This window comes from Schistocerca nitens, chromosome 6, assembly GCF_023898315.1.
Source record: "Schistocerca nitens isolate TAMUIC-IGC-003100 chromosome 6, iqSchNite1.1, whole genome shotgun sequence".
NCBI classification, from domain to species: Eukaryota; Metazoa; Arthropoda; class Insecta; order Orthoptera; family Acrididae; genus Schistocerca; species Schistocerca nitens.
Window position 1 is genome coordinate 606,541,037 of NC_064619.1, and position 26,909 is coordinate 606,567,945.

General features: G+C 42.2%; 1 protein-coding gene and 1 non-coding gene across 2 annotated transcripts in view; both read right to left on the reverse strand.

The window, feature by feature from the left end:
• Positions 1–331: 331 nt before the first annotated feature.
• The window catches only part of LOC126262392 (cytochrome P450 6k1-like), a 71,967-nt gene continuing 45,389 nt past the window's right edge, over positions 332–26,909 (reverse strand). Inside the window, exons 4-8 of the mRNA XM_049959002.1 lie at positions 21,627–21,889; positions 12,151–12,347; positions 9,937–10,158; positions 8,598–8,849; positions 332–800 (exon numbers count right to left, since the gene is read on the reverse strand). Of these exons, the coding sequence (XP_049814959.1) occupies positions 631–800; positions 8,598–8,849; positions 9,937–10,158; positions 12,151–12,347; positions 21,627–21,889 (1,104 nt within the window). The 3' untranslated portion in view covers positions 332–630. The remainder of the gene's footprint in view (positions 801–8,597; positions 8,850–9,936; positions 10,159–12,150; positions 12,348–21,626; positions 21,890–26,909) is intronic.
• Positions 14,519–14,593, reverse strand: Trnas-aga (transfer RNA serine (anticodon AGA)). Its single transcript has one exon. It is a non-coding gene; the product is annotated as a tRNA-Ser (tRNA).

Below are 26,909 nucleotides of genomic sequence, written 5' to 3' on the forward strand. Positions count from 1 at the left end.
ACTAGTTGTTTCATTTTTCTCTCATCCATTCTTTTCCTTTTTATTTGCTTAGTGACATAAGTTTTGATCTTCATTACTTAGTATAATCAAATAAATCGAAATTGTCATTTCATGTGTAGCTGTTCGCTGTTACTCAAAATTAGGTACATCTACGTTATAAATTGTAAATCATCTGAAGAGAGGAGTAAGCACTCAGTTTTGTAAAGGATGAACTGTGAAACATTTACAAACATGTACTCGAGTCTGTGTCAAGGAATAAACAGAAGGAAACGTCTTCTCTTCCTGTCAAAATTCAGTCAATTTGCGTTAAAATGATTTTTATTTACAAAATAGATTGATGCAACATGTATAAAAATGCTACAAGTCTTTCAAATGGATGATGAAAAAACGAGAAACGATGTTAAGTATTATTATAATAGCTTTGACCGAAATCAGTTCTGTCACGAAGAGCAGGTGAACACATGAAAATCTCTGAACACGTTTTAAACCATTATAACGCCTGGTGTGAGGAAAATATTTCTGAGAATCTTGCATAACACAGTGAAATTACGTGCTCTTTAAGCGTCCCCCCTGCGTCGTTTCAGAGCCACACCCGACTTCAGTAAATCCGTCTTTGTGTCAGTGTCCTCATCAACTGCACCTCTTCTCCAGTCGAAGTTGAATGCCGCCATTAGGTAGAAGTATTACAGTCCTGGCGTTGTACTCCAAGGTTTCTCGTGTCTTCTCTGTGGGCCGCACATTGTACTTGGACAGCAGACACACCAGCCCAACCTTGACCTGCAGCAGTCCAAGTCTCATACCTGCAACAGGATCAGAGAAATTCGATTAAAGCTGACTGGCGGTACTTTAGTGGCACTGGTTACCACAGATCATTATCAACACAAATTCACAGCTGAGAAGAATAAGAGCTGTTGGGCAGGGAGATTAATACTTGATTATGCTAAGCAGTTTCAGATGTATGTACAGTTTTGTAGTTATGCAGAGATGAACCGACCTGCATGAGATGACTTAGCGTTAAGAGATGCATCAGATCAGTCTTTGGAGTGGAGACCACAATGACAACAACAAACTTTTCAGGTTTTCACTTGTGTTTTCCTGTGTAGACATTATGCCTGTTGTCATTTACATTTATTGATAGTCAGAACCGCCTTTTATTCGGAGTGGTATATACAGGGTGATTCAAAAAGAATACCACAACTTTAAAAATGTGTATTTAATGAAAGAAACATAATATAACCTTCTGTTATACATCATTACAAAGAGTATTTAAAAAGGTTTTTTTTCACTCAAAACCAAGTTCAGAGATGTTCAATATGGCCCCCTCCAGACACTCTAGCAATATCAACCCGATACTCCAACTCGTTCCACACTCTCTGTAGCATATCAGGCGTAACAGTTTGGATAGCTGCTGTTATTTCTCGTTTCAAATCATCAATGGTGGCTGGGAGAGGTGGCCGAAACATCATATCCTTAACATACCCCCATAAGAAAAAATCGCAGGGGGTAAGATCAGGGCTTCTTGGAGGCCAGTGATGAAGTGCTCTGTCACGGGCTGCCTGGCGGCCGATCCATCGCCTCGGGTAGTTGACGTTCAGGTAGTTACGGACAGATAAGTGCCAATGTGGTGGCGCTCCATCCTGCTGAAATATGAATTGTTGTGCTTCTTGTTCGAGCTGAGGGAACAGCCAATTCTCTAACACCTCTAGATACTGTAGTCCAGTTACAGTAGCACCTTCGAAGAAAAAGGGACCAAAAACTTTATTGGCTGAAATGGCACGGAAAACGTTCACCTTAGGCGAGTCACGTTCATACTGAGTTGTTTCCCGCGGATTCTCAGTGCCCCATATACAGACATTGTGACGGTTGACTTTCCCGTTAGTGTGGAAAGTAGCTTCATCACTAAACACAATCTTTGAAACGAAAGATTCATCTGTTTCCATTTGAGCAAGGATAAAATCACAGAAATCGATTCTTTTAATCTTATCAGCTGCAGACAGTGCTTGAACCAATTTCAGACGATAAGGTTTCATAACTAAACTTTTTCGTAGGACTCTGCGAGTCGATTTTCCTGGGCTGCGAACAAATGCTTGCTGCATGCGTGCTACATTTTCATCACTCGTTCTCGGCCGTCCAGAACTTTTCCCTTTGCACAAACACCCATTCTCTGTAAACTGTTTATACCAACTTTTAATACACCACCTATCAGGAGGTTTAACACCATACTTTGTTCGAAATGCACGCTGAACAACTGTCGTCGATTCACTTCTGCCGTACTCAATAACACAAAAAGCTTTCTGTTGAGCGGTCGCCATCTTAGCATCAACTGCCGCTGACGCCTAGTCAACAGCGCCTCAAGCGAACAAATGTACAACTAAATGAAACTTTATAGCTCCGTTAATTCGCCGACAGATAGTGCTTAGCTCTGCCTTTTGTCGTTGTAGAGTTTTAAATTCCTAAAGTTGTGGTATTCTTTTTGAATCACCCTGTATTTTGTGAGGGACAACTTACCCCGGTTAACATCATCTGCAAACACTGTAGCACTTAATTTTTAGAGACAAGCTGTTCAAATAATTGAACTATATTGACGTAGAAGGTAAAAATGCCTCGGTTCTAACAAGTAGTTTCCCCACACAAGTTGATACTTTATTTAATATGTAACAATTTAAACATCAAAATATAAACACCAATTCGGCTGCTTTGCATACATGTTGCTTCGATAAAATGAGACTCCCCATTCATATTTTCTGAATCACATGCTGTTGTTTGACTTGCATGAAGATAACATTCCATTCACTTTTATTTTGACACTATTAGGGCAAATTTTATTTTCTATGTTTGCAGCACCTCGTATGAGAAGGTACAATAAATACCTTATCAATATCGTTTCCATACTTGCAGACCAGACCTCTGTCAGGGACTCCCTTTTGAATTGTTGTTGTCGATCACTGAAGGACAGAATTAGTGATAAGTTATATCATCCTGAAGTGTATATCGTCTGACCTTTGAACAGTATCATCAGCTACCGGTTAAAATAAGCTGCCTGGGCTGAAGGGGAGCTGTGTGTGGATAGTTAAGGTGGAGACATGATGTGTAGCTCACAAGAAATGTGTGTAGCTGTCAGAATATTAATGACACCGATTGAAATTGTAGTACTACCTCAATGCTAGGGTTTGATTTTCTTTGGAAGTTACAACTAACTATTTAACGCCAAGGTAAACACTTCATCTACTATTTAGGCACATGACAAAAGAAGCCGAATGCAACCATGGACCTACCCATCTAGATAATGATGAAGTTGAACCACAAATGAGTAATATTAATGTCATCAAATGTCATGTATTTGCTTTTCTATCATAACATATTATTTTGGCTAGAGATATGTATTCACGGTGTCTAAATACCCCATGCTCTTGTGACCAATAGTTTGCGAGTATTTAGCATTTTATCATGTTTGATTGAAACTGAGTTGCGCTATGGATTAAAGCTGCCAACACCATATCTGACGTGAGTGGTGAGTTGTTGTTGTTGTTGTCTTCAGTCCTGAGACTGGTTTGATGCAGCTCTCCATGCTACTCTATCATGTGCAAGCTTCTTTATCTCCCAGTACCTACTGCAACCTACATCCTTCTGAATCTGCTTAGTGTATTCATCTCTTGGCCTCCCTCTACGATTTTTACCCTCCACGCTGCCCTCCAATGCTAAATTTGTGATCCCTTGATGCCTCAAAACATGTCCTACCAACCGATCCCTTCTTCTAGTCAAGTTGTGCCACAAACTTCTCTTCTCCCCAATCCTATTCAGTACCTCCTCATTAGTTATGTGATCTACCCATCTAATCTTCAGCATTCTTCTGTAGCACCACATTTCGAAAGCTTCTATTCTCTTCTTGTCCAAACTAGTTATCGTCCATGTTTCACTTCCATACATGGCTACACTCCATACAAATACTTTCAGAAACGACTTCCTGACACTTAAATCTATACTCGATGTTAACAAATTTCTCTTCTTCAGAAACGCTTTCCTTGCCATTGCCAGTCTACATTTTATATCCTCTCTACTTCGACCATCATCAGTTATTTTACTCCCTAAATAGCAAAACTCCTTTACTACTTTAAGTGTCTCATTTCCTAATCTAATTCCCTCAGCATCACCCGATTTAATTTGACTACATTCAATATTCAATCTGTATATCGAGAAGTGGTGAGTTAGCGCATTATATACATGGGATTACCGCCATCTGGTAATCGGAGAAGCAGTTTTTGAGTTATTCGTGATTCTTTCCATTTCTGGTCTATAAGTGTAGATTATCTAGTAGCACTTTTGATTGGTGGTCAAAATTACTGATTGGATTGTATAAGACAGTTTAAACAGTTTAGGCGTGCCAAGTTTGAGGTCCATCAGACATATGACGCCGGCTGTAGGAATTTTTGAAGAATCTCACAAAAGTATTGATAGCAAAATTGTGTTAGTTTTCAAGATTCCTACGGGCACATTTTAATACGTATGAAGATGCGCTTTACACTGAAGCGAATGAAAGAGATATGTCTTTTTAGGAAGAATTGAGGGAGTCGGTAGCTGCGCAAATGGAGCAGCAAGGAGAGGTTTGATTTTTCACTACGAGAATGCAGTGAAAATCAACAATCATTCTGTACGACGTTCATTCCTGTTGTATGCATAAGACGCAGGAAATTTGTCATGCAATTTAAAAGTCAAGCAAGTCACCGACTTTACTCGGTATACACATGAACAAATACACAAACACTCTAATCTTGACATTTTTTTCTGGAAGGTACATTAAATTAAAAATATCTCCCACACCTCATTCCGACCAATGTTCCCTGAAGGCTTTCCTTGGTTCTGAGGCAAATGCCAGAATGGGGAATCCCCTCTCAAATGGTTCCCACTGGGACTGGGATTCCCCGTGCCCCACTGTCAACTCATCTGGGATTTGTTGCATAGTCTCATTCTTCAATGGATTATTACCGAAACAACCCGATTTACCTTTAAGGACAGGGAATGAAGAGTAATAAAAAAAGGATCTGGGATTTACTTGGCTATGCAGCTGAGCCCAGTCAACATCACTCAATTCTCTTATCTGCATAAGATGACAAAACTGTGGACATCGAATATTTTCGGATATGTAAGAAAATTGTGATAAAAATATGGCATGCGTTTTGGAGCCTTTTTAGAGAGTGTCACTGTGCAGCCTTTCAATAACTTGACTATGGGAATTATGTTGATAAATTTAAACGTTTGCGGTTTTATCCTACCATTATATCAAGTCACGACTTCAAATAATTTTAACAGACGTTTTCGTGTATGAAACTCGGAACAATATCCTACACATCCTTGTGAGGTTACAGTGACATGTCATTTCCATGTCCACGTTGATATGAAAAAATAATCTTATGTAAAACTTGAAGTTGAAGAAAAGCATAACTTATTGTACAAACAGTCTTAAATCATGCAGCTGGAATTTTGCAATTTATTGATGCAGCCCACATCTAAATCCAACATTTGGTTTGAGTGTAACGTAATTTTTAATCGAGCAGAACAGCAGAATTCGTTGAGGTTTGTGAAGCCATGTTTAGCCATTGTTATTTAAGGTCGCGGGAAAAGGGAGTCCACTAACGGTTGGAGAAAGCCGTGTCCCAGAGAGTGAAGAGGGAGGCCTCGCAAACATTGTGGAGGGCTTGCGTAGGAATACTTCCATCTAAACTGAAAAGTAAGCGGCAGTTTGAAGGGAGAGAGACACCATGGAAACAGCAGAATGGACTCCTCCCTGTCCCTGCAGGGTGGAAAAAAATCAGACAGTAAAACTTCGCTTTGGTTGAGAAAGGTACATCCTAAATTCCTCGCATGACTTGCTCTGCATGACTGTCAGCAGGACTCGCTGTTGGTGCTAATAAAAGTGTCTAATTACAGATGTTACGAAGAGTCGGTGTGTGACGTCATGGGAGGGGGTGGGGGAGAATTTACAAATAGGAGTAGCGCTCCCTTGTTAGAAGCAGAGGGGGGTTTGCTACCATGTAGCTGGAGGCTGCTCAACCTGAGTCGCAACAAGCTTTGTCGGTAGTTCATCTGATCTTGCAAAATAAAATCATGTGCGATGCCATGGATGTTTGATGGATGAACGTTTTATTCTGAATGATGACAGTAATTACAGACTTAGACGTGGATAGATCAGAAGAAGAAAGCTTAGTTTGAATGGCACTGATAAGTAGGGCCTTGCTCACAATCTTGCTGTGTACGGTGCGGACGGTGTTATGATCGCGACTGAGTGCATAAACGTAATACTGTCGAGTATGTTATAGTTAATGGTGTTTCACAATATCTTAAAGATCCTGGCGCTTGATGTATAAAGCCCTGGGTGGCAGTGTATTTTGTACAAGCACGACAGAAGATGTGTCTTAATGCTCACCCGCCGAATCATCTCCCTCTGCCGTCGCTAGTTCGTAGACTCCGTTGGTAAGGCGATGATTCGGAATTAGTAGCTTCCGTCAGGGCTTCCTATCTTCGATTTGAATGTCATACCAATGTACGCCAGGGCTTCAGCAACATAGTCTGATTTTACCAGATCCGTCTTTTACTTCTTTTCTCGCCAACCAGCCTCATCTAAGGCCTATCGTTTCTTTCAAAGTTGCTACACGTGCCACCCACACGAGCGCAACTTGAGGAACTAGGAAGGCAGGCGGCAGTCTCTGGTGTGGGCCAACCAGCAGCTACAAACAGGTGGACCCACTTTAGGCTCTGAGCACTATGGGACTCAACTTCTGAAGTCATTAGTCCCCTAGAACTTAGAATTAGTTAAACCTAACTAACCTAAGGACATCACACACATCCATGTCCGGGGCAGGATTCGAACCTGCGACCGTAGCGGTCTCGCGGTTCCAGACTGCAGCGCCTAGAACCGCACGGCCACTTTTGCCGGTGACCCACTTTATGGTAGGGCTCTTTAGTGTAGGGCTCAGCCAGCCACCGCTGAGACTTTGTGTGTGCTGTGCATCTCACCTAACTTGCGGAATTCAGACACAGCCGAATAAATTGCAACTCTATCCATGCAACAAAAAGAGCGTAGCGCACTAACGTATTTCGGACGGTTACGATCGTGAGTGTTTCAGGGCGAGCAAACATTTTACGCACTTTTATTGCTTTCATTCTTCAAGAGACAAGATGTTAGGGTTCGATAGCTCTGTACTGGGCTGTTCCATGTAAGAAGTGATCTATTTCAAGAGTACTTCATTTAATGATAATAATCTGGGTTCCAAATTACAGCCCTACATTCAGTCCTATATATAAAACAGGGACACTTGCGCATTTGCTCATCATACATTACAACAATTAAAGGTATTATTCTTAAAAGTACGTTTGTACGTCTTTGGTCAACGTTTACTATTAACATGCTATTTCTATCTGCGTATTACCCAGTCCCACATTATAGACTTCCATACCTGGGTCGGTAAAAACAGGACAATTGCAGAATCCATTTCTCGTCCATCTGTCCGACTTTAAGAAACTCTTTTTCTCAGAAAGTGGTTCATGTATCAATTTGAAATTTATGTCTCCTACTAAGATCTAAGGTACCTTGTCGGTTTCAAAAGACTGAAGTTAAAATATGCCCTATTTATGTCGCATATTTTGACATATGCAAATTCCTTCAGTAAAACCTATTTAGTAGTTCCCGTTCACCCAGAATAATGAAATTTGGCGAGAGGCAAGGTTTCACATTATAAGTAAAGAAAAAAATTAGTACATTGTCATTTTTACTTATATCAGACAAATATGTAATTCTTTTGTTGTTTGTTATTCGAATTCACACATTAAATTAAAACTTTCTCGGAAGTCTTGGAATTCCCAGGACCAATATCTTGCCAGTATGAATGTCGTAACAGGCAAAACTGTTGAGATTCCCGATTGCCAGGGTGGATCAACTGCCTATACGGATGATTACGTTCGTATGCGACCTTCAGAACTACTTGCACCTGACCAGTTTTATGATACCCATAAGGTTACACACGATCACTACCACTGGTACTAGTAAAGTGCTTCTAAGTTCAACTACAGTAGCCTCTTCTTGCAGTCTGAGTGGATTCCAGGCAAACACCCCATGTTCCAAAAAGAACAACACTTAGGTCAACACTTAGTGACTATTGTCAATTTCTTTATCTTTAACAACTAATGCTATGAAATAATCACTTTTTTGTTCAAAAAGGTAGTAGAAAACATTACAAGTATTAAAAATTCTATTACTCTATGGAGAAGGGCAGCAAATAAGATGAATGCCGTAATGTATATCACATTGCATATATTGTGAACTTAACGTTTTATTTGTTTACCAGTTATCTTAATCCTATGTGGATGGATTCAAAGAGACCAATACAGATGCTTCACATGAGAAATTAGTAATTATTGTCTACTCATCTTTTATAAAACTTCCAATAGGTCTAGCACATGTCTACATCAACATGAATTTAAGAACAGATTCTGGTTTCACGAAACTTCAAAGTACAGAGAGTGCAGAACAGAGAGCGGATTACGAAGTATGGTGCCGTCGAAAACTAATACAGCTATTTCCTTCAAGTCAGGTAGATACCGACCTATACAGTTGCGTGGTCCGTCTCCGAATGGTAGGTAGACGTAAGGCTGCCTCTGGGCCTTCTGTTCTTCGGAGAACCTCTCAGGGTCGAAGTGTTCGGGGTCCGGGTAATACTTGGGATCACGATGGAGACCCAGCACCGAGATGGAGATCGGGGTTCCTTTCTCCAGCACGACGTCGCTATCTGGAATCTTGTACTCCCTGTTGGGCTCCCGGTTCAAGAGAGGCACTGGTGGATACTTCCTCAGGGTCTCTGGAATGTTGTAAGACCAATGCTATTACATAGCTCACTGAAAAAAAAATTATTAAATCTCATTTAATTTAATCAGTGCCATTAGATCCCATATGATAAAACAGACAGTGTATTTTAGGGCAATAAGAAATTTGTATCAGTTATCAACTCTTTAAGGTAAGATTGCGGTCTGTCACATTTATTATTTGACTTCGACAAAATGAAGTCGTACAAGAATGTCAAGAGATGAAGCCAGAAGAAATATACTTGGGGAATAACCACATATGTTAAGTCCCATAGTGCTCAGAGCCATTTGAACCATTTAACAACAAAATTTCGTCAGTCTTGTTCGTGGATGATAGTATGCTTTAAAGACAACTTACAAACTTGAATAAAATACCAAGCACGTGTAATATGGAAATTATATCAGTAAACCGAAAACAGTTGCTACAGATGGAAAATATTTACAGATGGCTAAAACAGAGGAAATAATATAACACGTAACTTCATCAGATATTTGGACTGCAGTATATCTACAGAGCTGACGTCGAATTTAATATCGAGAAGTATAATAAGACGAATGCATTAGTGGTCACTGTGGAATACGTATAGGGAAACATCTTAAGAACAAAAAGCAGAATACCATATCTAAATCTGCTTTGTTTTATGAAAAGGCAGTGACATTAAGACAAAAGTAAAAGGAGCATATAAACAGCAGAAATTTTTGCTACAGACCAACGCAGAGTTTGTATGAGATCAAATTAGAAGTGATAATATCTATACGGAACTTAATGTTCAAAAAATGGCTGATTAAGTACAGCACTATTAAAGCAGTGGTTCCTAGATTCACAACACGTACCGCAACACTTACTCCTTTGGGAAGCCCACTTTTATAAACCAAAATGAGGACTACGCACTGTAATTCAGAACTTCTATTATATTCAGTAGCAAACTTTTAGCTAACCACAGAAGAACAAATTTAATTCAAGCAATGTTTTACTACAAAAGAACAGAGCGTGGTGGAAAATCAGTAATATGGTTTATGGTAAACAATAAAATGAAAAATATTTACAAATAATGATTTGGTTTTAGAGATGAATTTACTTACCAGATACTACTTTGTCAAGGTAAGACATTTTGGAAAGTGCTTCATATGAAATATCTCCGCTGTTCTCCTTAAGGATTGAATCTATTTCCTCTTGCAACTTCGTTTGAATGTGTAGGTTGAACGCCAATTCGTGGAGAGCAAAGCTCATAGTTGATGAAGATGTCTCGAAACCCGCTCCAAAGAAGATAAACGCCTGCGCCGCTACGTCGTCCATTGTGAACTCTGTAGGGATAAAATGATGTGATGAGTCAATGCGCATTTACTCAAGTGTGCAAAAGGACAGCATCAGATGAATGACTGCTAGGTTGTGGGATGTATTTGGCTGATGCAAAAGTTCATATAGAGTTTTTGTTATGCCTGCTGGTATTCCGGTTGCTATGGATTATTAATCGATTTTCATTTATTTGTAGTTCACTGTTGCTATGCCGGCCGGTGTGGCCGAGCGGTTCTAGGCGCTACTGTCTGGAACCGCGCGATTGCTACGGTCGCAGGTTCGAATCCTGCCTCGGGCATGGTTGTGTGTGATGTCCTTAGGTTAGTTAGGTTTAAGACTTAAGTAGTTCTAAGTTCTAGGGGACTGATGACCTCAGAAGTTAAGTCCCGTACTGCTCGGACCCATTTGAACCATTTGAACTGTTGCTATTTGAGTTCGCATGTTGTCATCAGGAGATACTCAGTGGAGCCATGGACACTAGCAAATGGAGTACCTAGTGGAGAAATCGGAATATTTCCGACATATTTTTCTGTTTGAGTTCAGCAGAGATGTGACGGCGACAGAGACAGCCATAAACATTTGCGCCGTGCATGAGGATAATACCGTTGGACAGATCACGGCAAGATAATGGTTTTCTTGTTTTAACGAGGATCGTTTTGACATTAGTGACTTTCCATTTTGAGGAAGACCTTCGGGGATTGATGAAGTTCGTTTTAACGCATTAATCGATAATGATTCCATATCAGTGTACTTCGGAACTGGCAAATATGATGAACTATGATTATTCCACCATGACATGACATTTATATGCATTGGGAAGGTTGAAAAATTGGATGTACGGGTACTGCATTCTCTAAGCCAAAATCATGAAAAATCAGTGGCTGGTCATACTCGTATATACATCTCTGCTTGCTCACCATAAATTGGCTCGTGAACAGCGCCAACCATTCCGTTACTGGTGACGAGAAATGGTGTGTTTACGCTAACAAAAGGAAAAGAAAGGAATGGTTGAGATAAAAAAGCAGCAACTCGCCGTACAAAGACCTGTGTGCGTCCACAAAAGATAAAGTTATGCGTCTGGTGGAATAGCAACGCTGTGTTGTATTACGAATTACTTCCCCGAGGCGTATCCATCACTGCTGACATTTATTTTCGTCTTGCAGGCGCAGTCCGACAACGACGATCAGAAGACTGTTTGAAGTGATGCTACTCCATGATAACGCCCTCCCGCACTCTGCTAGCTGACAATACTTACAGCAGTTGAGCTGGGCAGTTAGCACACATCTTATTTATCTGATCTTGCGCCTCATGTTTTCACATCTCTACCGAACGACCTTCAAGGAACTTCTTCCTTTCCGGACGAAAATGAGCTCCGAACATTCACATGGAGTTTTTCGCCTCAAAACTACGTGATTTCTACAGTCGGAGAATCGAAAAAGTTACCACATTGTTGGAGGTCTGTTGTAAAAAGTGAAGGAGCTGATACTATTGATGACTAAAGGCTGTGCTATATGCATCTGTTCTGTTTATTAAACTTATGGAGAAACGCTACTAACTTATGCACAAACCTGATAAATACTTTGTACATCTCTTTGAATAAGTTAAAAATGGAAAAAGGATAGCTATCGTCTAGCAGAAAAAAAGTTACAGAGCTTTAAGGGTTGAAGTTACCCAGCTATTTTAGATATGTTTAAACAAACAATCTATCGTAGGTCGTGGCAGTAGATAATAAAAATTAAATTAACCCCACGTCCTCCAAAGAATTTATTTGGAAGCATATTTAGTACCAGACTTATAATACTGATTATCATCTTCCACAGACTTCATAGTTCCTTTACAGGCTGTAAGCGGATATGGATACAGTTGTTTACTGAATCTGAAGTTTGCTGTTATTATCTATCTTACAACGAATAGTGTTCAAGTTTTACACCCTATACCTGCCAGACATAGGCCAGGAAGAAATAATATGCAGTGCTTCTTACAAAAGACAAGATACATACCCATTTGCGAAACTTCTTTGCTAGTACTGTCTCCATTCTCAATCTTTTCACCGTCGAGGTATCCTCTGTTCTTGAGTTGTATCAGAAGATCCATGAAATCTTTCCTAGTAATGTTATTTTTCTCCCTATAAGCAACTGTGTGCGCCACCATGTCACGAAAATATTTACTGACAGCAGCAGCTCTTTTATCTCTGACTCTGCAACAAAATGAAACTTAGTAATTAATAACACAAAATAACGAGGAACAGAACAGTGTAGGCATTGTGCAAAATGGGTATTTTGTTCACAAGACTTTCAGTAACAAGGAAGTGGAAACAATTAAAGGGAAGGTGACGAAATTTTAGTTTTATTTTGTTGTATACATATTCCACAGGAAAACTCAAGGAACATGTCAATAACGCTACAAATAACACACATTTTCTCAGTGAATGTATGGCTACAGCCTGACCATTTGCGTAATTGTACTTTTACTTTAATCTTACTATACAATAAAATTTAATATAAGCAACTCAAAATATATCATCTATTCAAAAATTCATCTATGGAAGAGAATAACTTGTCAAGCAGAAAGTATTTTAGTTTATTTTCAAAATCTTCCACTGCGTGTCAGCATCTTATATTCATGAGGGAGGTGGTAAAATATGTTTACAATTGCGTGCTTTCTTCCTCTCTGTGCAAGAATACGGCTACACTGTGGATAGAAGCCAGTTTTGATCCTAGTGTTATGTCTACGGATGCTTCTGTTATTTTCAAACTGTAAATTGTTCTCCAAAATAAGAGTATGAGCACCGTGATGCTGTTATTATGAAGCCTAGTTTCTCAAAAAGTTAAATTACGTAAGGTTTGACGATGGACACCTGATATTACCATAGTAGGTCTTTTCTCCACAGTGAATACTCCGTGTCTGAGTTTGGAATTGCAACAGAAAATTACTGTAAAGGTGAGTACTTCACAGAATAATGTAGATAGGGAGGTAAAAGCTGACACAGATGCTTGAAAAAATATGGAATTTTATTCCACCAAAAACTGGACAAAATGACCATCAGATGGCGCTTCAAGCAATTCAAACGCAAATGTTACCGTAACTTTTTGTATTAAGCAAAGACAGTGTTCTCTATAACAATTGCTAAACATGTTGGTTGTCCTTCATCAACAATACCTGTAGTCAAGCAATAATGTTGCAAACAACACTGCACCACATATCAGTAGATGAGGTAAGAAATAGCTGTTGGATGTTGCCTTTTAGCATCTCTAATGAGGTCGGATGATCGCGGTTATAGCAGCCACGGCCTATATACCGTATATTGGCGCTCTATCGGGGAAAATAGGACGAATATTGAGGAAACACTGAGTAGGAACTGTCTTTTGCCCACCAAAGAAAACGCGACCATTATTGGGAAGTGTCAAAGACGATCTCGGTTTGCGGAAGACCGACATATACCAGATTACGTGTCAATATGGGAAGACTTATATTGGACAGACAGTGCGCGCCATCGAAGATCATTGGCGAGAGCATCAGAGGCACACTCGACTTGGGTACCCCAACAAACCGTGGTTGCAGAGCACTGTTTGTCCGAAAATCACGAAATGGACTACCAACATACCAGGGTCTTGGCAGAGACATCTAAATACTGGGACAGCGTCGTTAGGGAGGCTATCGAAATTCGTTCCAGGGACAGACTCATCAACTGAGATTGCGGCTACAACCTCATAAGGGCACTGAGTCTAATTAAAAAGACCCTCAGCAAAGGAAACGAACGGGCGATTAGGTCGGACGAGGCAATTACACCGACGCCTTCACAGATGCCGACGCCAGCGTCTCACCGACCGATGACGCGCGGGCGCGGACCGCGGAGAGAACGCCTCGCGAGTGGAGGGGATTTAAGACGGCCGCCCGCCCTCAGGAGCCAGGTCGTCAGCGCACCTGACGATGGCGACATGTCTGATCGCCGAAATATTGCGCAGGTAGGGCACTATGGACCTGCAGTACACCTGTGGACTGTACGAGCAGGAAGAGAGATGGATTGCGGGTCATAAATGCTGAGTCCAGCGACCTGGCTGTGTGAGTGGTTCTGGGAAGCAAGGCTTTATGGATTGAACCTGCAGAGGGACTTCGTGCCATGGCACTCCCCTCTTTCTACTGAGGGTCAGAGCAGGAGGGCACCAGTTCACCAAACATTCTACCTGGGCCAGGTGACAGTCCATTGGAGGGAAGTGAGTGCAGGAAGCCATCTAAGAGAGACTGCTGCAGTCTAAGCTTTTGTGTAAATGTATAAAGACATGTCCGAAAAAACAGATACCATAATGAGATTTTCACTCAGCAGCGGAATGTGCGTTGATATGAAACTTCCTGGCAGATTAAAACTGTGTGCCGGACCGAGACTCGAACTCGGGACCTTTGCCTTTCTGGGGCAAGTGCTCTACCAACTGAGCTACCCAAGCACGACTGACGCCCCCTCCTCATAGCTTTACTTCCGCCAGTACCTCGTCTCCTACTTTCCAAACTTCACAGAAGCTCACCTGCGAACCTTGCAGAACTAGCACTCCTGGAAGAAAGGATATGGCGGAGACATGGCTTAGCCACAGCCTGGGGGATGCTTCCAGAATGAGATTTTCACTCTGCAGCGGAGTGTGGGCTGATGTGATACCATCTTCATACGAGGTGTGGCTAGAAAAAAATCGGACTAGTACTGGTGAAACAATAAAACGAATGCAATAAGGCTGAAAGTCGCGTGGCCTGTCACGTGACTCTCGCTCCGCCTACTGCTCGAGTTTCATCTGCCTCCTGCACTCAGTCTGCCCGTGGCGTCTGTTTTAAGTAGTTGACGTTTTGTCTGTGCGGCGGAAAATGTTGAGTGTACAGAAAGAACAGCGTGTTAACATCAAATTTTGTTTCAAACTAGGAAAATCTGCAAGTGAAACGTTTGTAATGTTACAACAAGTGTACGGCGATGATTGTTTATCGCGAACACAAGTGTTTGAGTGGTTTAAACGATTTAAAGATGGCCGCGAAGACACCAGTGATGACACTCGCACTGGCAGACCATTGTCAGCAAAAACTGATGCAAACATTGAAAAAATCGGTAAACTTGTTCGACAAGATCGCCGTTTAACAATCAGAGCAGTGTCTGAGTTAACAGGAGTTGACAAGGAAAGTGTTAGGCAGATTCTTCATGAAAGTTTCAACATGAACAAAGTGTGTTCAAAAATGGTTCCAAAGTGTCTCACAATTGAACAGAAGCAACGCCGAAGAATGATTTGTTCTGACATCCTGGAAAACATTGAAAGTGATCCCACCTTCTTACAAAATGTTATTACTTGCGATGAATCGTGGTTTTTTACTTACGATCCCGAAACTAAACGCCAATCGATGCATTGGAAAACTCCTGGTTCTCCACGACAAAAAAAAAAAAAAAAAGCACGAATGTCAAAATCGAAATTCAAGGCAATGATGATTGTTTTTTTTTTTTGACATCAAAGGGATTGTGCACATTGATTGGGTACCAGAGGGACAAACAGTGAATCGGCATTACTACATTAGCATCCTGGCTACCCTACGTGAGCGAGTACGGAGAAAACGGAACGATTTGTGGAGAAAAAAGTCATGGATCCTTCACCAAGACAATGCCCCAGCTCACAGTGCGTTGTCAGTGAAGACGTTTTTGGCAAAACACAACATTCCCACCTTAGATCATCCACCCTACTCACCTCATTTGGCCCCCTGTGACTTTTTTTCTTTTCCCTAAAGTCAAGTCAGCTTTGAAAGGAACTAGATTTGAGACTGTTGAAGCAGTAAAAGAAAAAGCGACGGAAGTAATGTATGGACTTACCGAAAATGATCTGCAGCATTGCTATGAACAGTGGAAAATTCATATGGAGCGGTGTAGAGACCGAGGAGGAGAGTACATTGAAGGAGATAACATGAAATTGTAAATAATTGTAAATAAATGTTTTTTCCAGCATCAGTCCGGTTTTTTTCTAGCCGCACCTCGTATAGTTAAGGCTAAGCGGCCATTGACCTTCTTCTTCTATGTGGATGCACATGTATTGCCCGAACTCTTACGGGACTCAATAAAATTGTCTGCCATGAGTAATGAGTGTAATGGATAGGGGCACTACAAATGCAGTATGTGGACATTAAGCCGGGAATGAGTGTGCAAGGGATAAGTCCCTGAAGTCGCACTATCCTCTGTGCCCTTGGTGGCTCAAATGGATAGAGCATCTGCCATATAAGCAGGAGATTCTGGGTTCGAGTCTAGGTTGGGGCACACATTTTAAACTGTCTCCATTGATGTTTGTCATCACCTGTCGGCAGCGTAGGGTCTTTATTTATCATTTCATTTTGTGCAAGTGGTGGGAAGATCATAAAATTCTGAGCATTCTCATGTTAGAAGCTGGATTGATGTGGACAGAGCAGCTGGAGCACATGTTTAGAGGAGGCAAGACGTAGCTCCCCAGAAGTCGGGAGGTCGCCAGGTTCTTTTACCGAACGGCAAAAACAAATATTTCATGTCCATGAGTGTTTGGGAAACTTAACAGTGTTCTTTCAGAAACTGGAAATGATTGGCCTGGAAAGATCAGATATCTCGGTAAGTGAGGGACTGTGGTCCTATCTAGGCAGACACCTCCCTAGTTTAAAATCTCGTTTTTTCAGACAAGAGAGATTTCGAGTCGCTGATGGCTCTTCTCAGGATAATCAAAGCAGAGGCTTGCTTCCCATGCGTGGAAATCCCAGTGCTGTGTCTGGATTGGCTACCAGGTCAACAGAACAGTCCAGAGGGGAGATTCAATGAGTAGGAGACAGTTCATTTGGTTTGTACAATGTGGAGGTGTTTTCGTTTTTGCTAATTCGGTTCCTGTAGTGAGGCTCGGGGGAAAGTTGTTGTGATTCTTCTGCCTTCTACGTCTTCTGGTCCACCCCTGGTTGAATACTTCAGGTCTTTCCCTAGTGGGCGAGACTTGTGGTCTGTAACTTGCGGTTGGCTAAGAGCCACTGGCAGTTTCCAACTGTACTGACAGTGGAACTGCGTATCATCTCGGACATATGGTGTGTCATGAGGATGGATTTATTCGTCCCGAGTCGGCTGTCTGACGTCTGACAATTCCAGCACTCACCGTACTGCCTGTGAGTCAAATTGGCGTGACCAGAACAGCGAATGGGCGCACATCACATTGAAATCTGCCGGGATTTCAGGGCTCTGGTAGGGAAGTTCCTAATAATCAGAACGCCAGTCTGTGTAGTTGGCAAATTTCCATAGACTCGTTATAGCATTCCAGGCGCTGCAGTGCTCTGCTTCTTCATCTACATCTACATTTATACTCCGCAAGCCACCCAACGGTGTGTGGCGGAGGGCACTTTACGTGCCACTGTCATTACCTCCCTTTTCTGTTCCAGTCGCGTATGGTTCGCGGGAAGAACGACTTTCTGAAAGACTCCGTGCGCGCTCGAATCTCTCTAATTTTCCATTCGTGATCTCCTCGGGAGGTATAAGTAGGGGGAAGCAATATATTCGATACCTCGTCCAGAAACGTACCCTCTCGAAACCTGGCGAGCAAGCTACACCGCGATGCAGAGCGCCTCTCTTGCAGAGTCTGCCACTTGAGTTTGCTAAACATCTCCGTAACGCTATCACGGTTACCAAATAACCCTGTGACGAAACGCGCCGCTCTTCTTTGGATCTTCTCTATCTCCTCCATCAACCCGATCTGGTACGGATCCCACACTGATGAACAATACTCAAGTATAGGTCGAACGAGTGTTTTGTAAGCCACCTCCTTTGTTGATGGACTACATTTTCTAAGCACTCTCCCAATGAATCTCAACCTGGTACCCACCTTACCAACAATTAATTTTATATGATCATTCCACTTCAAATCGTTCCGCATGCATACTCCCAGATATTTTACAGAAGTAACTGCTACCAGTGTTTGTTCCGCTATCATATAATCATACAATAAAGGATCCTTCTTTCTATGTATTCGCAATACATTACATTTGTCTATGTTAAGGGTCAGTTGCCACTCCCTGCACCAAGTGCCTATCCGCTGCAGATCTTCCTGCATTTCACTACAATTTTCTAATGCTGCAACTTCTCTGTATACTACAGCATCATCCGCGAAAAGCCGCATGGAACTTCCGACACTATCTACTAGGTCATTTATATATATTGTGAAAAGTAATGGTCCCATAACACTCCCCTGTGGCACGCCAGAGGTTACTTTAACGTCTGTAGACGTCTCTCCATTGATAACAACATGCTGTGTTCTGTTTGCTAATAACTCTTCAGTCCAGCCACACAGCTGGTCTGATATTCCGTAGGCTCTTACTTTGTTTATCAGGCGACAGTGCGGAACTGTATCGAACGCCTTCCGGAAGTCAAGGAAAATGGCATATACCTGGGAGCCTGTATCTAATATTTTCTGGGTCTCATGAACAAATAAAGCGAGTTGGGTCTCACACGATCGCTGTTTCCGGAATCCATGTTGATTCCTACAGAGTAGATTCTGGGTTTCCAAAAACGAGATGATACTCGAGCAAAAAACGTTCTAAAATTCTACAACAGATCGACGTCAGAGATATAGGTCTATAGTTTTGCGCATCTGCTCGACGATCCTTCTTGAAGACTGGGACTAACTGTGCTCTTTTCCAATCATTTGGAACCCTCCGTTCCTCTAGAGACTTGCGGTACACGGCTGTTATAAGGGGGGCAAGTTCTTTCGCGTACTCTGTGTAGAAACGAATTGGTATCCCGTCAGGTCCAGTGGACTTCCCTCTGTTGAGTGATTCCAGTTGCTTTTCTATTCCTTGGGCACTTATTTCGATGTCAGCCATTTTTTCGTTTGTGCGAGGATTTAGAGAAGGAACTGCAGTGCGGTCTTCCTCTGTGAAACAGCTTTGGAAAAAGGAAAGGTGTTTAGTATTTCAGCTTTACGCGTGTCATCCTCTGTTTAAATGCCATCATCATCCAGGAGTGTCTGGATATGCTGCTTCGAGCCACTTACTGATTTAACGTAAGACCAGAACTTCCTAGGATTTTCTGTCAAGTCGGTACATAGAATTTTACTTTCGAATTCACTGAACGCTTCACGCATAGCCCTCCTTACGCTAACTTTGACATCGTTTAGGTTCTGTTTGTCTGAGAGGTTTTGGCTGCGTTTAAACTTGGAGTGAAGCTCTCTTTGCTTTCGCAGTAATTTCCTAACTTTGTTGTTGAACCACGGTGGGTTTTTCCCGTCACTCACAGTTTTACTCGGCACGTGCCTCTCTAAAACGCATTTTACAATTGCCTTAAACTTTTTCCATAAACACTCAACATTGTCAGTGTCGGAACAGAAATTTTCGTTTTGATCTGTTAGGTAGTCTGAAATCTGCCTTCTATTGCTCTTGCTAAACAGATGAACCTTCCTCCCTTTTTTTATATTCCTATTAACTTCCATATTCAGGGATGCTGCAACGGCCTTATGATCACTGATTCCCTGTTCTGCACTTACAGAGCCGAAAAGTTCGGGTCTGTTTGTTATCAGTAGGGCCAAGATGTTATCTCCACGAGTCGGTTCTCTGTTTAATTGCTCGAGGTAATTTTCGGATAGTGCACTCAGTATAATGTCACTCGATGCTCTGTCCCTACCACCCGTCCTAAACATCTGAGTGTCCCAGTCTATATCTGGTAAATTGAAACCTCCACCTAGGACTATAATATGCTGAGAAAATTTATGTGCAATGTATTCCAAATTTTCTCTCAGTTGTTCTGCCACTTATGCTGCTGAGTCGGGAGGTCGGTAAAAGGAGCCAATTATTAACCTAGCTCGGTTGTTGAGTGTAACCTCCACCCATAATATTTCACAGGAACTATCCACTTCTACTTCACTACAGGATAAACTTCTACTAACAGCGACAAACACGCCACCACCTGTTGCATGCAATCTATCCTTTCTAAACACCGTCTGTGCCTTTGTAAAAATTTCGGCTGAATTTATCTCTGGCTTCAGCCAGCTTTCTGTACCTATAACGATTTCAGCTTCGGTGCTTTCTATCAGCGCTTGAAGTTCCGGTACTTTACCAATGCAGCTTCGACAGCTTACAATTACAATACCGATTGCTGCTTGGTCCCCGCATGTCCTGACTTGGCCCCGCACCCTTTGAGGCTGTTGCCCTTTCTGTGCTTGCCCGAGGCCATCTAACCTAAAAAACCGCCCACTCCACGCCACACAACCCCTGCTACCCGTGTAGCCGATTCCTGCGTGTAGTGGACTCCTGACCTATCCATCGGAACCCGAAACCCCACCACCCTATGGCGCAAGTCAAGAAATCTGCAGCCCACACGGTCGCAGAACCGTCTCAGCCTCTGATTCAGACCCTCCACTCGGCTCTGTACCAAAGGTCCGCAGTCAGTCCTGTCGACGATGCTGCAGGTGGTGAGCTCTGCTTTCATCCCGCTAGCGAGACTGGCAGTCTTCACCAAATCAGATAGCCGCCGGAAGCCAGAGAGGATTTCCTCCAATCCATAGCGACACACAACATTGGTGCGTCGAAGATATACTATGCGCCGTTTTGTTGTCCTTCATGCTAAGCCTTACTAGGCTTGCATTTCACCAAGATAAGGCCCACCCATTCGGAGCGAGCGTTTCTACTGCTTGTCTTCGTACTTTCCGAACCCTACCTTGGCCAGAAAGGTCACTGGATCTCTCCCCTATTGAGAATTTGGAGCGTTATGGGCAGGGCCCTCCAACTGTCTCGAGATTCTGACGATCTAACGAGCCATGTGGACAGAATTTGGCACGAAATCCTCTGGAGGAAATTCAACAAATCCATAAATTAATGCCAAGCCAAAAAACTGCTTGCATAAGGGCCAGAGGTGGACCAACGCGTTATTGACTTGCTCAATTTGTGAAGCTGTTTCTCTTGCACAAATCATCCAAATTTTCTGAAGTTGTAATAATTTGTTTGTCTCTATACATAAGTCGCATCTACCAATTTCGTCCCATTCGGACAATTGCTTTCTAATGTGTCGGTTTTTTTGGGTGTCTTATTATGAAAATAGGGAATTGTAGCGGACGCTGCAGATCTCTTTTTGTGATCTCTCCCCTAGTTACTATAATTTTCTCTCTTTTCACCATTGTAGGAATTGCTCAGCACAGCTTTTTGCATTCTACGATTCCACAATTCAAACCAATTGTGTGTAATACCATCTACTACAGAAAACTAAGTTTTTCCAAGAGTTAGTGTGGTCCACACTATCAGTCAGTTTGGAAAGATCACAAAAAAGAACTGGCGATATTTTATTATTTAATGCTTCTAATGTTTGGCGGATAGTCGAGCAACTCTCGTCACTGTCTATGTCTCCTAAAGTCCATGCAACAATATACGACTACCGTCATTATGGAACAAGGGGGTGTGCTAAAAATACAGTGAGAAGAAAGAAAAATCGTTTACCGTCATTTTAAAGTTAATGTGACTGCCCCAGACTGCCACTTACTGAACGAATCTGGTCAACTTGGGGCTGATGATGGACAGCATTATGGCGAGCCCGGTGATGAGGGAGGGCTCGAAGATCTTGCGCCCCCAGCGGCGAAACTCGTTGTCCGGGTCGCGCTGGCAGTGGACCTCGATGCCGAAGCCGACGGAGGCGATGAAGTCGGTGGAGTACCTGGCGAGCAGCTCGCGCACCTCCACCGTCTCGCCGCGCCCCGCCACCCCCTCCAGCACAGCAGCCATCTCGTGGCCGCAATCCACCAGCGTCTGGATAAGTAAGTACACCCATTCACTACTCACTGGCTCTGCTCGCAGTGTCTCTTAGTGGACGCGAATCACTCGTGACCTTACAATCACTTGAAAACTGCCCGAGAGTCCTCTCGGGCAGTTAATAATGATGAAAGAGGACGCGAATAATCAGTCATCCAGACAATCTTTATCAGTAAGTGGCTCAAATAGTCACTCAGTCCCAGATACAGATAGCCTGTCTAACGAATTCCAGAAAGTGATACAGGAGATGAACGAAAACATGGAAACACCATGAGAAATGCGTAGTTCAACATAAATGGAGATGCTAACCAAGCATGCGGGATGCACTCTCGTGTTTCACCAAGAATGGCACCTGTGCAGTGCCCTCAATACGATCAAGTGTCAGTCGCAATGAGAACAGTGTTCCGTCTAGTTGTGAGTGCATTCTGTCGGAGCTAAGTGAATTCAAATTGCTGGTGCTCATATGGTGGTTTCTCCGATAACAAAGAGAACACAAGTGTTTGGCGTTTCAAGAGGCACCATGTCGGAGACTGAAACAGCAAATGGGGTAAGCGGAAGAATGTTGTCCACTAAGTGACAACGTGGATGAAAGTGTGCGTTGAGTGATAGTGACGAACAGTTAGTGAAGGGAATTGTGACGAAAAATAAGAGGATGATGGCTGAAAAAATTACTGCAGAACTGAACGTCCTACTCACGAATCCTGTCAGCACCAAAATAACATGCAGTGGATTCCATAACCTGCAATTTGCAGGGCAAGCTGGAACTCCAAAACCATTCGTCAGAGATGCAAATTCTTGTAACAGGAAAACGTGGGCTGAAACTATAAAAGGTGGACCATGGAGCAATGGAAGACAGTCTTTTGGTCGGTCGAGTGTTGCTGCAGACTGTTTCCAACTTTATGTCTCAAGGGTGAAACATTGCAAGTGGTCAGTGATGATTTGGGAGCCATATCATGGTATACCGTGGGCTCCGTGGTTTCTCTGCAAGATCGCATTATTGCCAACGATTATCTGACCACTTTGGCTGATCAGGTTCATCCCATGGTACAATGTATGTTCCCCAATGGTGACGGCGTGTTTGAAGACGACAGGGTCCCTCTTTACACGGCTCACATTGTCCAGGACTGGCTTTGTCACCACGAGTTTGGAATGTCACATCACCCCCGGCCACCATAGTCCCCACATCTCAGTATTACTCAGACTTTGAGGTCTGCGTTGGAGAGAAGGGTACGTGATCGCTACCCACCTTCACAGTCGTTACCTGAACTTGCCACTGTTTTGTAGAAAGAATGGAACAAGATTCTCTTGAAAACCATATAGGATCTGTATTTATGCATTCCTAGACGACTGGAACTGGACTGAGTGCCAACGATTTTCCTGCACCCTATCTTACGGAAAAAGTGCGATGCAAAAGCAGGCAAAGTCCGTAGAACAACTTGTTGTATCAGTCATCTTACAAAGGCTATAACTAGAGTCACACTAGGCAGAGTTAACAAGAAAATTGAAGAAGACACTGGGGAAGATCAAACTGGTTTCAGAAAAGGTAAAGGATCACGAGATGCTACGTGTTGTCTCAGGATGATTGAAAAAAGAATTATACAAATGAACAAGGTGTATTTTTCTATTATGGTCTGGGGGGGAGGTTTTCGATAGTCAACTGGAGAATGCTGTTCAGAATTTTATAAGATATGGGTCTAGACTGGAAAGATATAAGGTTAATAAAGGAGATGTATTCACAGCAAAAAGTGACAATTACAGTAGGGAATGAGGGGATGGAAGAGATGAGCATTAGAAGGGGTTTAAGGCTCAGTGTCCCCGATTCTATTCAACTTACATGGAGATGATCTGATAGATAACGCCAGAGACGATACAAGAGGCATTATGATTGGAGAAGAAAGGATACAGACTATAAAATATGCGTATGATCAAGTAGCGCTGGTGGAATAAGAAAATAGGAAAGAGGAAAATGATTAGAATAAGTAAGAAAGAAGCGGAAGATGGAAGAAGACAGTATGAGTACAATTCTTTCTGTATCTAAGAAGTTTAATAACAGAATAACAGTTGTACAGAAGCAATGAGGAGGATGACTATGAGAAGGAGAACATTTGAAACGGTGAAGCAATTACTAACATCTAAAAGAGTTCCAATGGAGCTGAGGAAAAGATCTGCTAAATGTTATCCCTAGAGTGTAGTATTATAAGAAAGAAAAACATAACTAGAAAGTTATGAACATTGGCTATGGAGATAATGTTTAAGCTGATAGACAGACTTAAGAATGAATAAGTAATGAAGGTAATAGGGTAAGAAAGATAATTGCTGGAAGTAATCAGAAAGGGGAAAAATCTTGGTTGGGACAAAAACTGCATTGGAACTGTCTGTAACAAAGAATTATGGAAAAGTGAAAGGAATGAGAAGAACAGGTAGAAAAAGAATTGGAATGATGGATGACACTACAAGAGGATGAACATACAAAGAGATGAAGGAAGATGCTCAGAACAAGAGACGATGGAGAGCCTCCAGTTGAAAGATGCAGTAAAGGAGAAGTTCACGTATGAGCTGTGCTGTGTTTGTGTTGTTTCTATATTTTCGTCCAGCCCCTGTAACTGTTGACAGAATTTAAAATTTAAAATGCTGTCATACTTTATTCGTTAGATGGAATAATCTTACGTTAAAAGTTTGACATTATAAGACAAATATTAAAGTTACAGACTGTGTACATTGTCTTGAGGCAGCCTAACTCACGGCGCACAAATTATTTGGACTATATTCGTCGAGTATTTGCGAATGAGAGCACTTACCATCTTCAAACAAACTTTACTCATAATTTCAAACCTTATCGAAACTTTCCCCCCATGAACCATGGACCTTGCCGTTGGTGGGGAGGCTTGCGTGCCTCAGCGATACAGATAGCCGTACCGTAGGTACAACCACAACGGAGGGGTATCTGTTGAGAGGCCAGACAAACGTGTGGTTCCTGAAGAGGGGCAGCAGCCTTTTCAGTAGTTGCAAGGGCAACAGTCTGGATGATTGACTGATCTGGCCTTGTAACAATAACCAAAACGGCCTTGCTGTGCTGGTACTGCGAACGGCTGAAAGCAAGGGGAAACTACGGCCGTAATTTTTCCCGAGGGCATGCAGCTTTACTGTATGATTAAATGATGATGGCGTCCTCTTGGGTAAAATATTCCGGAGGTAAAATAGTCCCCCATTCGGATCTCCGGGCGGGGACTACTCAAGAGGACGTCGTTATCAGGAGAAAGAAAACTGGCGTTCTACGGATCGGAGCGTGGAATGTCAGATCCCTTAATCGGGCAGGTAGGTTAGAAAATTTGAAAAGGGAAATGGATAGGTTAAAGTTAGATATAGTGGGAATTAGTGAAGTTCGGTGGCAGGAGGAACAAGACTTCCGGTCAGGTGACCACAGGGTTATAAACACAAAGTCAAATAGGGGTAATGCAGGAGTAGGTTTAATAATGAATAGGAAAATAGGAACGCGGGTAAGCTACTACAAACAGCTTAGTGAACGCATTATTGTGGCCAAGATAGATACGAAGCCCACACCTACTACAGTAGTACAAGTTTATATGCCAACTAGCTCTGCAGATGACGAAGAAATTGAAGAAATGTATGATGAAATAAAAGAAATTATTCAGATAGTGAAGGGAGACGAAAATTTAATAGTCATGGGTGACTGGAATTCGAGTGTAGGAAAAGGGAGAGAAGGAAACGTAGTAGGTGAATATGGATTGGGTCTAAGAAATGAAAGAGGAAGCCGCCTGGTAGAATTTTGCACAGAGCACAACTTAATCATAGCTAACACTTGGTTCAAGAATCATGATAGAAGGTTGTATACATGGAAGAACCCTGGAGATACTAAAAGGTATCAGATAGATTATATAATGGTCAGACAGAGATTTAGGAACCAGGTTTTAAATTGTAAGACATTTCCAGGGGCAGATGTGGACTCTGACCACAATCTATTGGTTATGACCTGTAGATTAAAACTGAAGAAGCTGCAAAAACGTGGGAATTTAAGGAGATGGGACCTGGATAAACTGAAAGAACCAAAGGTTGTACAGAGTTTCAGGGAGAGCATAAGGGAACAATTGACAGGAATGGGGGAAAGAAATACAGTAGAAGAAGAATGGGTAGCTTTGAGGGATGAAGTAGTGAAGGCAGCAGACGATCAAGTAGGTAAAAAGACAAGGGCTAGTAGAAATCCTTGGGTAACAGAAGAAATATTGAATTTAATTGATGAAAGGAGAAAATATAAAAATGCAGTAAATGAAGCAGGCAAAAAGGAATACAAACGTCTCAAAAATGAGATCGACAGGAAGTGCAAAATGGCTAAGCAGGGATGGCTAGAGGACAAATGTAAGGACGTAGAGGCTTGTCACACTAAGGGTAAGATAGATACTGCCTACAGGAAAATTAAAGAGACCTTTGGAGAGAAGAGAACCACTTGTATGAATATCAAGAGCTCAGATGGCAACCCAGTTCCAAGCAAGGAAGGGAAGGCAGAAAGGTGGAAGGAGTATATAGAGGGTCTATACAAGGGCGATGTACTTGAGGACAATATTATGGAAATGGAAGAGGATGTAGATGAAGATGAAATGGGAGATACGATACTGCGTGAAGAGTTTGACAGAGCACTGAAAGACCTGAGTCGAAACAAGGCCCCCGGAGTAGACAACATTCCATTGGAACTACTGACGGCCTTGGGAGAGCCAGTCCTGACAAAACTCTACCATCTGGTGAGCAAGATGTATGAAACAGGCGAAATACCCTCAGACTTAAAGAAGAATATAATAATTCCAATCCCAAAGAAAGCAGTTGTTGACAGATGTGAGAATTACCGAACAATCAGTTTAATAAGCCACAGCTGCAAAATACTAACACGAATTCTTTACAGACGAATGGAAAAACTAGTAGAAGCCGACTTCGGGGAAGATCAGTTTGGATTCCGTAGAAATACTGGAACACGTGAGGCAATACTGACCTTACGACTTATCTTAGA